We start from the raw sequence: 13,388 nt of genomic DNA, 5'->3' as shown, positions 1-13,388 counted from the left end.
CAGTGTGTGCGTCTGTTTGTGTGTATGTGTGTGCGTGTGAATGTGTGGGCGTGAGAAGTCAGTATGAAATGAAGGTCTTTGTAATGTGCACGCCAGAACGTTCCCGGGAATAAACCTTTTGGACTATTTTAGCGGGGCCTCCGTCTGTTTCATTTGACCAGGATCTTACAAATTCTGGTTTGCAGACTGAGTAAATAATTAAATTGGGTTATGTACCTTAAGAACATAATTCTCTTATCACCTTTACACCACTTAAAGATCCACAGTGCAGAGAAACAGGAATGCACAAAGGATAAGAGTGAAAAACAGACCAAAAGTTATCTCCAACTTGGTCAACCCTGCGCTATGCCCTTATGCCCTATGGGCCCTGGTCAAAAATACATTTGAGTAATTTAGCAGATGCTCTTTTTTAATTTTAATTTTGTGTATTATTTATTATTTTACCCTTTTTTCTCCCCAATTTTTGTGATATGCATTTGGTAGTTACAGTCCCATCGCTGCAACACCTGTACGGACTCTGGAGAGGCGAAAGTCAAGAGCCATGTGTCCTCCGAAACACGACCCCACCAAGCCACACTGCTTCCTTGACACAATCAGTGGTGATTTTAGCATGTACAAGTTGGTGGGGCAAACTCACCCAATTTCTTTAGATGCATGCCTTCAGCAAAGCCACTACACAACACTAAAAAATACATTTATTCCACTCCAACGGCGTGGTGCCCACAAACTGTTAGGGCCTACACAATGGAGTGAATCCTACCACTGCTACACCTGGCTATCAGCGGAGCCTTGTCTGGCAACGAAACAATTCATTCGGCCTCGTTTACTATCTTTAAAAAAACATAGTTGATATGGCTGACCATATCTCCCTGGCATATTACATCATTTATGTAGAATATAAGACATTTTTAGACTCACCTAGTTGTGCGCGGCGGTCCTTCGTTGGCAAACTTTGTCTTCAAAGAAAGAGAGAGATTTACAATTCTGAGCTGGATGACTGCTCAAAATGTATTTTCCCAGTCTGAGCACATTTATTCCGACATTGCAATGCTTGCAGTTAGCCACTGTCACTGATTCTTTCCAAACAACTCATTGTTGAATTTGCAATTTACAACTTGTGTAATATGTATGTCCAATGGCCGATGAGCAACGATACGTTTTGTCGATAATTTATCTTCATTATTTATCTTTATATGACAAGGATTAAAAAGAATTTGCCAGTAGATTGTCGACTTTATTGATGATGATGACTGCTAGCTAAGATTTTGAAAGTAAGATGTTGACATGATCAGTCCAATCAAAGCTACTGTACATATAACGTGATTCAACATCCTTTTAGCTGTGGCCAATGACCTTGAGCCTTCTTGGAAGGGCACTTCTAATCTAAGTCTATGGCAGGACCCAAAGACCTCACATTCTTGATGTTATCCTTCTAAAGGCGGTGACAGAACACTTAGCCAATCACGGTGCAATACTGAGCCAATCACAGTACAATGCTCCTATTTTCTGCTAACCTGCGACACAGCCTGGAATCGAACCAGGATCTGTAGTGACACAGCAAGCACTGCGATGCTGTGCCTTAAGACCGCTGCGCCACTCGGGAAGCTACTTAGCAGATGCTCTTCTAAAGAGCGACTGACAGTCGTGAGTGCATACATTTTCGTACTGGACCCCGTGGGAATCGAACCCACAACTCTGACATCACTGGTGAATGAGATGGAGACTTTTTCATCTTACCCTCTAAGCCAGTTGTTTTCAAACCTCTCCTCAGGGACCCCAACTGTTCACTGTATTTGAACTATTCTAGAGCTAGCACAGCTGATTCAACTTGTCAACTAATAATCAACCCTTTGACTAATCAAATCAAATTTATTTGTTACATACACATGGTTAGCAGATGTTAATGCGAGTGTAGCAAAATGCTTGGGCTTCTAGTTCCGACAATGCAGTAATAACCAACGAGTAATCTAACCTAACAATTCCAAAACTACTACCTTATACACACACAAGTGTAAAGGGATAAAGAATATTTACATAAAGATATATGAATGAGTGATGGTACAGAAAGGCATAGGCAAGATGCAGTAGATGGTATCGAGTACAGTATATACATATGACATGAGTAATGTAGGGTGTGTAAACATTATATTTAGTAGCATTGTTTAAAGTGGCTAGTGATATATTCTACATCAATTCCCATTATTAAAGTGGCTGGAGTTGAGTCAGTATGTTGGCAGCAGCCACTCAATGTTAGTGGTGGCTGTTTAACAGTCTGATGACCTTGAGAGTAGAAGCTGTTTTTCAGTCTCTCGGTCCCTGCTTTGATGCACCTGTACTGACCTCGCCTTCTGGATGATAGCGGGGTGAACAGGCAGTGGCTCGGGTGGTTGTTGTCCTTGATGATCTTTATGGCCTTCCTGTGACATCGGGTGGTGTAGGTGTCCTGGAGGGCAGGTAGTTTGCCCCCGGTGATGTGTTGTGAAGACCTCACTACCCTCTGGAGAGCCTTACGGTTGTGGGCGGAGCAGTTGCCGTACCAGGCGGTGATACAGCCCGACAGGATGCTCTCGACTGTGCATCTGTAGAAGTTTGTGAGTGCTTTTGGTGACAAGCCAAATTTCTTAAGCCTCCTGAGGTTGAAAAGGCACTGACAAGGTCAATCAGGTGAGCTAGTTCACGCCGACAACAAAATTGTGAAACGTCTTGGGGTCCCTGAGGTTTGAGAAACTGCTAAACCAGTGTTTGTTAATCCAGGTTCTGGGGACCCAAAGGAGTGCACATGTATGTTTTTGCCCGAGCACTACAGACCTAATTCAAATCATGGCAAAACTACAATGTGCAACCCTTTGGGTCCCCAGGATGAAGAAACACTGCTCTGAGCCTATGAAAAGGGCCATCCTCCCCATAGAACACACCCAATTAGTCTTGACCCGGGTCACACAAAGGTCAACCTCATTGATTTCTCTAAACCTGAAAGATGGAGGGTGTGTGATCTCCCAATACAATAGCACTGTGACAGAGGAACTGAAGCAACTTTCAGATGTTAGGTCCATGCAACAGTCTCTCAGAGAACCGTCATTATCTGCCATGTCAAATAGAAGAGGGATTGAATCGGCTGGAGAAAATGTAGATCAAGCCTGTCTAAGAGTCGCCCCTGCAGTTCATTGCCAGTCCTAAAGTAATCCATCTTTGCTCTCGCTGGACCATTTTAGAACAGTAGAATGGATGGACTAGTGGCTGTCACTTTTTATAACTATTTTTTGTGTCTTTGTCGGTTTCATAATTTAGTACAAATATGAGTATAATGTCATGATAGCATCTTGTAATGTCTAATTGGGTGTACTGAGTCTAGAGGTGTCCAGTCACCCACCTCTTTTTTCATCTTCAATGGTCAGAGCAGACACAGATGTCTACCTACAGGACTGTCCAGGATGTGTAGATACTCCACAAACATCTCCATTGCAACAAATGTGTAAACATCAACATGTGTTGATGGAACCGTGGTTCAATGGTCAAATCCCACCGTTTCCCCATTGTTCCTGGACAAAGGCACGAGAGGGAATGTCATCACTGTGTTCTCTGAACAGGGAGTTGTTTACTGGGACATCCTTTTCTGATGGAAACAGTGGTGACTTTCCTTGTGTAGGGGGAACTAGTGATCTGGATCTATATCATTAAAGCATCTCAGACTAGGAATGCTGATCTAGGATAAAGTCCCCCCAGTCTATGCACTCCTGCTCTGAGACCCTTTATGAATGTGGGCCCTGGTTTTTATTTTATTTATTTATTTCACCTTTATTTAACCAGGTAGGCTACTTGAGAACAAGTTCTAATTTGCAACTGCGACCTGGCCAAGATAAAGCAAAGCAGTTCGACACATACAACAACACGGAGTTACACATGGAATAAACACACATACAATCAATAATAGAGTAGAAAAATCTATATACAGCATGTGCAAATGTAGGATAAGCGAGGTAAGGCAATAAATAGGCCAGGGTGGTCAAGTAATTACAATATAGCAATTAAACACTGGAATGGTAGAATGTGCAGAAGATGAATGTGCAAGTAGAGATACTGGGGTGCAAAGGAGCAAGATAAATAAATAAATACAGTATGGGGATGAGATAGATTGGATGGGCTATGTACAGGTGCAGTGATCTGTGAGCTGCTCTGACAGCTGGTGCTTAAAGCTAGTGAGGGAGGTAAGAGTCTCCAGCTTTAGTGATTTTTGCAGTTCGTTCGTCATTGGCAGCAGAGAACTGGAAGGAGGTTGATTGCCTTGGCTGTACTTTGTCACACACTCTAATCCTTTATCAGTATAATGTAACTAATGTAACCACTTGAGAGCCCTGTCACAGTCAAAATGACATCAGCCTGTAAACACACAATCAGAACTCTAAATGTTTTGTTACATTTACCACTGTGACACTACAGTACATTTTAGTACTTTTTTTCTCTCCATTTTCTCAAAATTATTTCTCTCAACATAATTTCTCTCCAATTATTTTTTCCTCTCTCTTAACGTAATAATATGCAGTTAACATAATACGCCGTTAACCTTGTTCCAACAACAGGATGTTCAGACTTTTTCTTTAACTAAATCTTTATGGCGCAGTGAAGGGAGTTGTGGTCCCTCGGCAAATTATCTAAGTAGAGCCATGTGAATAATACAGTGTAACCCCACGGGCTCTAGGACTTAGATTTTCTGGATCTTTGGGGAAGGCCTTATTTTGTCAGTTACATTCATGCATGTAATCATTGATTGTGTCCATTGCGGCAGCATGATTTACCATCTGTGGTGTCCCATGGGTTGACACTGCTTTCACTGGCTCTATCCCCACAGACATTTGTGTTAATTTCCGGTTGTGAATTTTTGTAAGATGTTTCTCAAATTCTAGTTGTTTATGTAAACGTGGACAACAGATTTTAAAGTTGGTACACCCACAACAATAACAGTGAAGTAGACAACTTTTCCACCTTTCCTAAGCAGTTGTCTTTAGCAGTTTAGCCCATAAGAGTCGAATACTTCCAATGTATATTGTCACCTAAAGTACGCTAAGATTGAAGTCGAAATACTGTGTCCCATAACACAGGTTTACATCACCAGCTCAAATCTCTTCTGACAAGTGACAACTTTGCAGCCCTGTTGTTTCCTTGGCTCATGTACCCTTTACCTCCCCTGCGCGCCTTCCAGCCTATTTTTCCCGCTGTTGTACGGAGAAAGACGCGGGTGCAGCGGCGGGGAAACAAATTGTCTACAAGCACTCGCCTTTTAATTCACATTCATTCCGTTTCAGACGCTAACAAGCAGCGATAGACACCACCAGAGTCGAAGGTCTCTAATAATTACTATGTTGGAATACTTGAAAACTGGAACTTGGGAGGACTGGACATTATATCGAAGGGAAATTGTATAGGGTACAAATACGCTGTAGGACTACATATTTCTTAAGCAGTTATTCCTCTTATTTTTTATTTGCATTAATTTGTTTTGTAGCGCTGATTTCAAATTAAGACTGGGCAAAGTGATGTGTTACTGTTGTGTATTGTAGGCTATAGCGACGCATCTAAGGCGCACCTGCGCCTCGATCTTGACCAAACAATTTATTTTAGCTGACTAACAAAAAGTATCACACAAGTATGCTACCATATGTCGCCGTACAATGACAATTGTCAACTATATTGGATAGAGACTGGGTGGCTACAGCTATAGAGTGGTTTATTGTTTTGAAACCATCCTTTCTCAAATTCGTCATTGTCCATGGCTAGCCTACATTTTATCCAGAAACTCCACAACCACAGTAATTAAAGGAAATACTAGCCCAGGTGTAAATACAAAAAGTGAGATCAGACTGCATATTTTTTTGTCGATTCGGATGGTGTACTGTCTTCCACGGGAGTCTGTTACAAGTTGTTACATTGGCAGCAGCTGTCAAACCCTTAGGATCCTGCCCTTTGAGCAACAACAGGCTCCGTTAAGGTAGGTAGGCCTATTGCGCATGACAGTGTGCTGGACAGCTCCAGAGAGGGAAATTTAAAAACGGTTTTTCGGAAACAAGTGCAGCACAGTGAAAACACAGTAGACTACACGGACTCATCAACAACTAACATTTTCTGTAGATTATCCTGAACAGGTAAGATTTAACTTTTTCCGGTATGACAAGGATGAATGTCAGAAAATAGTTATGATACTTTGAGTGAGAGGGTATTATTTATATTTGAGGACTTTTCATTTTTGTGTCATTGTTGTTATTTCAGAAAGGGTGGGAAACGCTGCTATATTTAGGGATTGCACAAAAAGTAGTTTTTTTAAATCAGTAAAAAAATATTAATAAATAGCCTTATCAATTGCAATGCTTATTAAATAGCAATCCATTTGTTTTCTGTATTGTAAAACGTCAATGTTATATTAATTTGAAGCATAGGCCTACATTTGTGAACTGATACCCCTGTAACTTGTGTATAAAAACATCTAAAGTATTGTTTGTTGTCTATTTTAATTTGCAATTGTTATGCTTTTTTCCATGATAGCTGATATGATTGTCATTAGCTTATATCATTATTGTTATTAACTGATCATAATCAGATTTTTTAAATAGTGCATTCATTGTAGCCTATATGATTAATGTAGTACATAATACTATATCATACATAATATAAATACTTATTTTCCTCCATAAGTAGTCTGTTTGATGTGCTAATATTTTATTTGTCTAAAGGTCATAATCATAGCCTATATAATGAGTAGACAAAACAAGGAAACAAAATTCTAATTGTTTGGTCAGTTTAAAAAAAGAAATAGGTCTAGACCTAAATGACATCAAGTATTGAAGCCTAGATGTCTTATGCAGAGGCACTTTTTCCTTGTTTCAGCATTATCAAATATCCCAGGAAATGATAGAAAGTGGAATTACATCCAGGATGTCAGGAGTTCTAGAAAATTCAGGTCATCATCCCTCTCCACAAGATTACAGGTAAGACTGGATTTGTGAATTGCAATGATACGCTTTTTGATCAAAGTTGTATCTTTGAAAAGTTGGCTCCACTTAACAAAAAAAAAAGGCAAATATGATTCAAAAGGTTTAGGTATAAGGATAACTCCAATATATATTTTCCAAAAACTCCCTATACTGTAGTTTTAATCCAATGGTAGATGGACAGCTCTTTCAGTGAAGGGAGGTGGTGTATGAAAAAGGGGAGAAAAACCCCACTACCTAAGAATAAATGATTTTGTCTGAATGGATCTGTCAGAAACCATCAGCTCTGTTTACACTCCCGCTGCCGGCACACAGTGAGACTCAGCCTCTTGGCCCGCCGGCTCCAAGGGGGAGATGGGGCTCTCCGGGTCACTAGCGAGGAGAAGTGGCTCTCAATTAGGAGGTGGGAGTGGGGTCTGTGTAGTATTGAACCTCTGGGAAAGCTTGTGCGACTTGTGCTAGACGGGGGACACTATAGACCAGCATGCCGTGCCTCGTTGAACATGCTCTTTATTGTGGGTTAAGTGGGGGTGTATAGGGAAGAGGCATCCTAATTGCTGTAAAAATATTTAGGGTGATTGGCTTAGGCCTAGAGATGCTTTTCAGAAAACAATTAAAAAGCATTGAGAATGTGTTTTACATATAAATTGTGTTATATAGGCTATGACTATTTCCAATCAAGTTTATATGTTTTGATCAAATCCCACTAATTGTTGAAGGGATATTAATGTTCACAAATACAACCTAACCTGATTTTTTGTACCTTGGCTGTAGTAAATTCCTCATTCATTTAGAAAATTTGGCCAAAACACCATACAAATACCCAAATCCTATATTACAAATGTACCCTTTCTGAAGGTCGTGTCTACATTAGATTTTTGAAAAGTCACGTTATCATGTTATAGGCCTAATCCACTTCCAGATTTTGCTTTGATGCAACTCGATGACAATATTCAAAAGTGGATTGAACCCCAAAAAAGTTCAGACATGTCCTTCAGGAAAGGATACTGCTGTAATATGAGTTGGATTGGTCTGTTTGTTCGGTGATTTAGACATATTTCAGAATGAATGGGACCCTATGTTAATACTGACAAAATACAATGACTATCAAATACCTAAGTAAAAGAAACAAAATACATATCCAAAGAACTGTCTTGGGGACCCGACTACAGCCAAGGTAAATGGCAAATCACATTTAGTTGTATTGTGTTGAACATCCCTTAAGGCCAAAATAGTCATCTTGTTGTTATATGCTTCCATTGGAACTAGTGCTCTCTAAAATGTGTTTTACCTATTTGGATTAAGCCTCAACTCAGGGTTACAGCTGGTGAGGCATATATTTGTCGTTTTTTTTTGTGTGTGTTTTTTTAAAGAGAGAGAACACGCATGTGTGTGTGCATGTATGTAGGCATGTGTGCATGTGTGCATGTGTCTTTTTTTGGGGTAGAGGGAGCTCATACTACAAATCTCAAGTAGAAATAGGTGTCTGTGGTGGTGCCTGTGGTGTACAGTTTCACAGGAGCATCTGTCACTCTGCTTTGAAAGAGACGGTTATTCACAAGCCTTTACTAGCACATGCAGTCAAGGTGTCCAACGCCTTGTGCCAAGGCAAAGCTCTGGATGAAATGTCATTTATTCAGGTGACAGGCTGAGTGAGCAGTGTGGGCTGACCTCCATCAACCCCACCCTCCTCCCTCAGTCCCCCAGGGCCCCGTCTACTGCCCTTCTGGGTGGAGGAGGGGGGACAGTGTGAGGGGAGAGGGACAGGGAAGCAGATGGCATCCTATTTGTCCCTCTTGTGTGAGGACTGTCATTCCAACAGATTAATGCAGGGGCTGGTTAAAAAAAAAACGTTAAAAAACGGCAGAGACAATCAAGGAAGGGTCTGGGTGGAAACAATAGGGCCACGTGCCACTGGACAGATTTGTCGTTTGGGACACAATAGGTGATAATTTTTCAATAGACAAGGCCAACTGTTGCAGAGCGACATGTGCCGCTCTCCCATATTTTCAAATGATCTCATGCGCTGTTTACTTATGATTCAGCCAATGGGTAGAGGGAGATTGTAGTCACCTGATGTAGGGGTGACTTTGTTTGCAGTTGGGGTGGGGATCGGGGGATCCTACAGTCTCCAGACCCACAAAGTAACTGAATAGTGAGTGTCGTCATAGCAACCCCAATTACTGAACTATTCTACAGTAAGTGTGTGGAGAGACGACTGGAGAGGATTCTTCTCTTTTCTCCCTGCAGAGCCCTCCTGTCTAAAAGAAATAATGAGCAAAAGCTGATTGGCACCTCATGCCCCGATTAAGCACAAATTAAGCAGGAAATCTTAATAAATATTGTACACAGGTATGGGAATTCATTGTTGATACAACTTGATCATCATTGTTGGTGGTTATGTTGCAAATCTAGTGATCACTTATTTTTATTTGTATTTCCCAAAACTCAGGAAGTAGATGAGAACATTAAAATTGTTGATGAGGAAGGTCATAAGCAAGTCACTGAAGAGGGATTAATAATAACGAGAATGTTGGCTTTTTATCCATAATGTTACTATTACAGTAATTAGCTAATCAAATAGCACTCCATAATATACTTGTGGTAAATCCCAGATAAAATTATACTCCTGGATTATGATTCATTTTCACTTCTCCCACACCAATGTTGGACGCATTACTTTAGGTTTAATGGAATACATGTCTGTTCAGTCAGTGTCCTGTATATTTGCCCTAGATATAACCAGACCTGAATAGTATGAATACTATTTATAAAGTGGCTACTTACACATTTGTTTTGGGGTTTGTACTTTTGGGATTATTATTTTTTTGCTTCCATGGCAATAATGATTTCAACTAGTATTTGAATCCAGGTCTGGATACATCCTACAGTTGTATGCTAGGCTGTGTATCTGAGTGGTTGTGTTGCTTGTGTCCCGTCCCTGCAGACTTCTGACCACAGACCCCTCCCAGCTTCAAGAGGATCTCCCTGGGGAACTGCAGTCTCTGTCATGGCTCACATCTGTAGATGTTCCCCGGCTGCAGCAGATGGCCGATGGTCGCGGTGGTGGCGGAGGGGACTTCAACGGGCCTTCCCAGGGGCAGGGGGGCAGCCTGCTTGAGCAGCAGACAGGTGAGACACACAAAAACACACACACACGCCAATTGGGGGAGCCTGCACCATTTCAAATCCACACACACGCTCTGATTGGATAGTTCAGGAGTGCTTCTGGGCTCTGATGCTGAAGAGGACAAATTGATCAAAATGATTACAGTTGGAAGCATAACTGCCAACCTCGCTAATGAGACTGGCAAGACCAATAGAATGATTAAAGTGCAGTATGAGGGGATATAGACTTGGGCCTACACTGATACTTGATAGGGCCATGGACCCTGTCTTAATGCTTTACAAATGCATCCTTCCTTCTTATCTTCCTTGAAGCACAATCATGTATCAGAATACTTAAATTGGTAAAAGTAATAGGGTGGTAGCCTTGCTCAGCCCTATCCAATCACATTTGCTTACCTCGAGGAAGCGAGGAAAGATGCATTTCTAAAGTATTGGAACAGGGCCGATGTGTGGAGATTGAAGACAGACCTGGATTTTGTACCGCTTCCTTCCTTACAGCTCAGCTGAACAACATGACCATGGCAGGGGGACAGGGAGCCATGATCCACCTACAGAGCAACATGCAGCACAGCCCCCTGGGAATTAACGTCATCACCCCCCACAGCGGAAATGTAAGTTATGCATCCTGACATTAAAAAATACATATATGATTTATCCAAACTGTTCATTAATCAGTGCTTATTCTCTAGCTAAATGAAATCATATAGTAAATATACTAAAGTTGCCCTGGGTCTATTCCACAGATGTCTCCATTCTCCATGAATGGGCAGCCCTCCCCAGGGTACCAATGCCCTACCTCTGCCTACCAACCTACAGCCCAACAAGTTTTCACTCTGACCCAGGCTAGCCAGCAGGTAACTACGTCATCCCTACTACAGCTGGGCTGTGGATACAGTTTGCGAATTAGAAATGAATTGTTACATATAATTACATAGTCATTTACTAAATACTCTTTACAATACTATGTAACAACCTATTAATACAGTAATGTTAGCGTAATTACAGTGTTACTACATGGGTATATGAGCAACTTAATGTAGTGTTAGAGATTATTCTATTCATTTACGGCCTACTGCTGTTTAAGGGTTTGATGTTTATATGGCATTAATTAAAACACTATTTTTATTTAAAATAAATAATATACATTACAAATATTCTAGATTGTTCTCTCATTTTCTCTCAGTGTTCTCCTGCTGGGTTCTATAGCAATGTCTCCTTCAACAACCAAAACCTGTTCACACAGCCGCGCCTGGCTCCACAAAACCAGGACCTACAGCCCAAGTCTTTCCCCAAGCCCATCTACTCCTACAGGTAAGCCTCCCCTGGGCCAAGGGGCATTACAGTAGTATTGTATTGCCCGGGTCATGTTCACTAGGGCACACAAAGGAAAATGACAAGTTCAGGTAGTTCCCCATTTAAGTCCATTTTCTTCCCTTTGGTGCCTAATGAACAAGACCCTGGTCTAATTATCAACCATATGAAATTTATTTACTTCCTAGATTTATAACTAAATGATAATATTGTCTTTCTACTTTGATCCATCCTCAGCTGTTTGATTGCTATGGCTCTGAAGAACAGCAAGACGGGCAGTCTCCCTGTCAGCGAGATCTACAGCTTTATGAAGGAGCATTTCCCCTACTTTAAGGTAAGACTTGAGCAGATCCTCTAAGGGCTGGTTTCTCGGACCCAGTTTAAGCCTAACCCTGGAATAAAAAGCATGCTCAATGAAGAATCACCATTGAACATGCTTTTTAGTCTAGGACCGGGTCCAGAAAACTGGCCTAATATTCAATAGTGATTGGGGAAGCAGATATGTTGCATGGAAGTTAGCATTGTGTTTAGTAAGTCATTTAAATGTCTCCTTCCTCTCCTTGGGGTTGTTTTCCCTATAGACAGCACCAGACGGATGGAAGAACTCAGTCCGACACAACCTGTCCCTAAACAAGTGCTTTGAGAAGGTGGAGAACAAGATGAGCGGCTCCTCGCGTAAGGGTTGCCTCTGGGCCCTGAACCCGGCCAAGATCGACAAGATGGAAGAGGAGATGCAGAAGTGGAAGCGCAAGGACCTGCCAGCCATCCGTCGCAGCATGGCCAACCCAGGTGAGACCACAGGGCTGACTGAGGTCTATTCACACACAACCTGGATCCTGTTCAATAGGCACAAAATAGAGGAAAAGGGACTGAAACAGGGAGGAACAACCTGAACTCATTTTTGTTTTCCTTTGCAAAATGTTTTTGAAAAATTGTGTGTGCTCTATTGAACACGGCCCATCAATGAAGAACATGACCCTCCACCAATGAAGATGATTATTCCTCCTCAGTTTTATATGTCTATGTGGCAACTGTCACGGCTACAGTACAGTTGGCTATGTTCCAATTGACACTAATATGCATAGACTCTGCTTAGTTTTTTATTTTAAATGGACAGTCATCAGTCTGTCATCAGCTGCTAAACTGCCCTGTTTTTCCCTCTCTGTCAGATGAGTTGGACAAGCTGATCACGGACCGGCCAGAGAGCTGCAGACGAAAGCCCATGGACCCCGGGATGACCCGTCTCCCCAGCTGTCCGTCCGGCCTAACCCTGCCTGTCCCAGGCCAGATGCAGCCCCAGCCCGTGGTCACCCTGTCCCTGCAGTGCCTGCCCATGCACCACCAGCTTCATGCCCAGCTCCAGGCCAATGCCCAGGCCAGGCTGGCCTCGGTATCCCCCGCCCAGACACCCCCCTTCACACCGTTCCTGACCTCTCCCACAGCCCTCTTGCCACCGAGCATCCCGGCAAGCAGCCTCATGACTTCTACAGTGTCCACGGTGACGTCAACGCAGAGGTGGACGCACTGGACCCCAGCATCATGGATTTCGCTCTACAAGGTGGGTAGCTATAGCACCTAGTCACAACATGATATACTAATTGAACAATCCTCAAACCAATGTTACTTTGCAGTAGAGTTGGCCATTTTCTTGTCTCTTAGAAGCAGTGATGACCATTGACGTGACAAAATTAGTTCCTTCTGTCCTCAGGTAACCTGTGGGAGGAGATGAAAGACGACAGCTTTAACCTGGAAGCATTGGGCACCTTCAGTAACTCTCCCCTTCGTTTGTCTGACTGTGACCTGGGCGCCATGACCGGCAGCCTCCCTCCTGTCTCTAGTGGAGGCAGCATGCCCTTCTCAGACCTGCAGGCGACGGGCCTGTTCACCTCATACGCCACCCTGGATGCCCTCTCCTCCCAGTACATGGGCACGCCAGGCAACAGCAAGCCCATCACCGCCCTGCTTTAA

General features: G+C 42.4%; 1 protein-coding gene across 1 annotated transcript; it reads left to right on the top strand.

The window, feature by feature from the left end:
- The first annotated feature begins 6,897 nt into the window (after positions 1–6,897).
- LOC135547372 (forkhead box protein N4-like) lies at positions 6,898–13,388 on the top strand. The gene is given in 10 exon segments (XM_064976391.1): positions 6,898–6,977; positions 9,928–10,112; positions 10,608–10,720; positions 10,853–10,963; positions 11,293–11,420; positions 11,658–11,754; positions 12,002–12,209; positions 12,590–12,832; positions 12,835–12,978; positions 13,129–13,388. Coding segments are annotated over 10 exon segments (1,569 nt in total).

This window comes from Oncorhynchus masou, chromosome 1, assembly GCF_036934945.1.
Source record: "Oncorhynchus masou masou isolate Uvic2021 chromosome 1, UVic_Omas_1.1, whole genome shotgun sequence".
Taxonomy (NCBI): domain Eukaryota; kingdom Metazoa; phylum Chordata; class Actinopteri; order Salmoniformes; family Salmonidae; genus Oncorhynchus; species Oncorhynchus masou.
The sequence above is the reverse complement of the archived record's forward strand: the minus strand, read 5'-3'. Positions and strand labels throughout refer to the sequence as shown.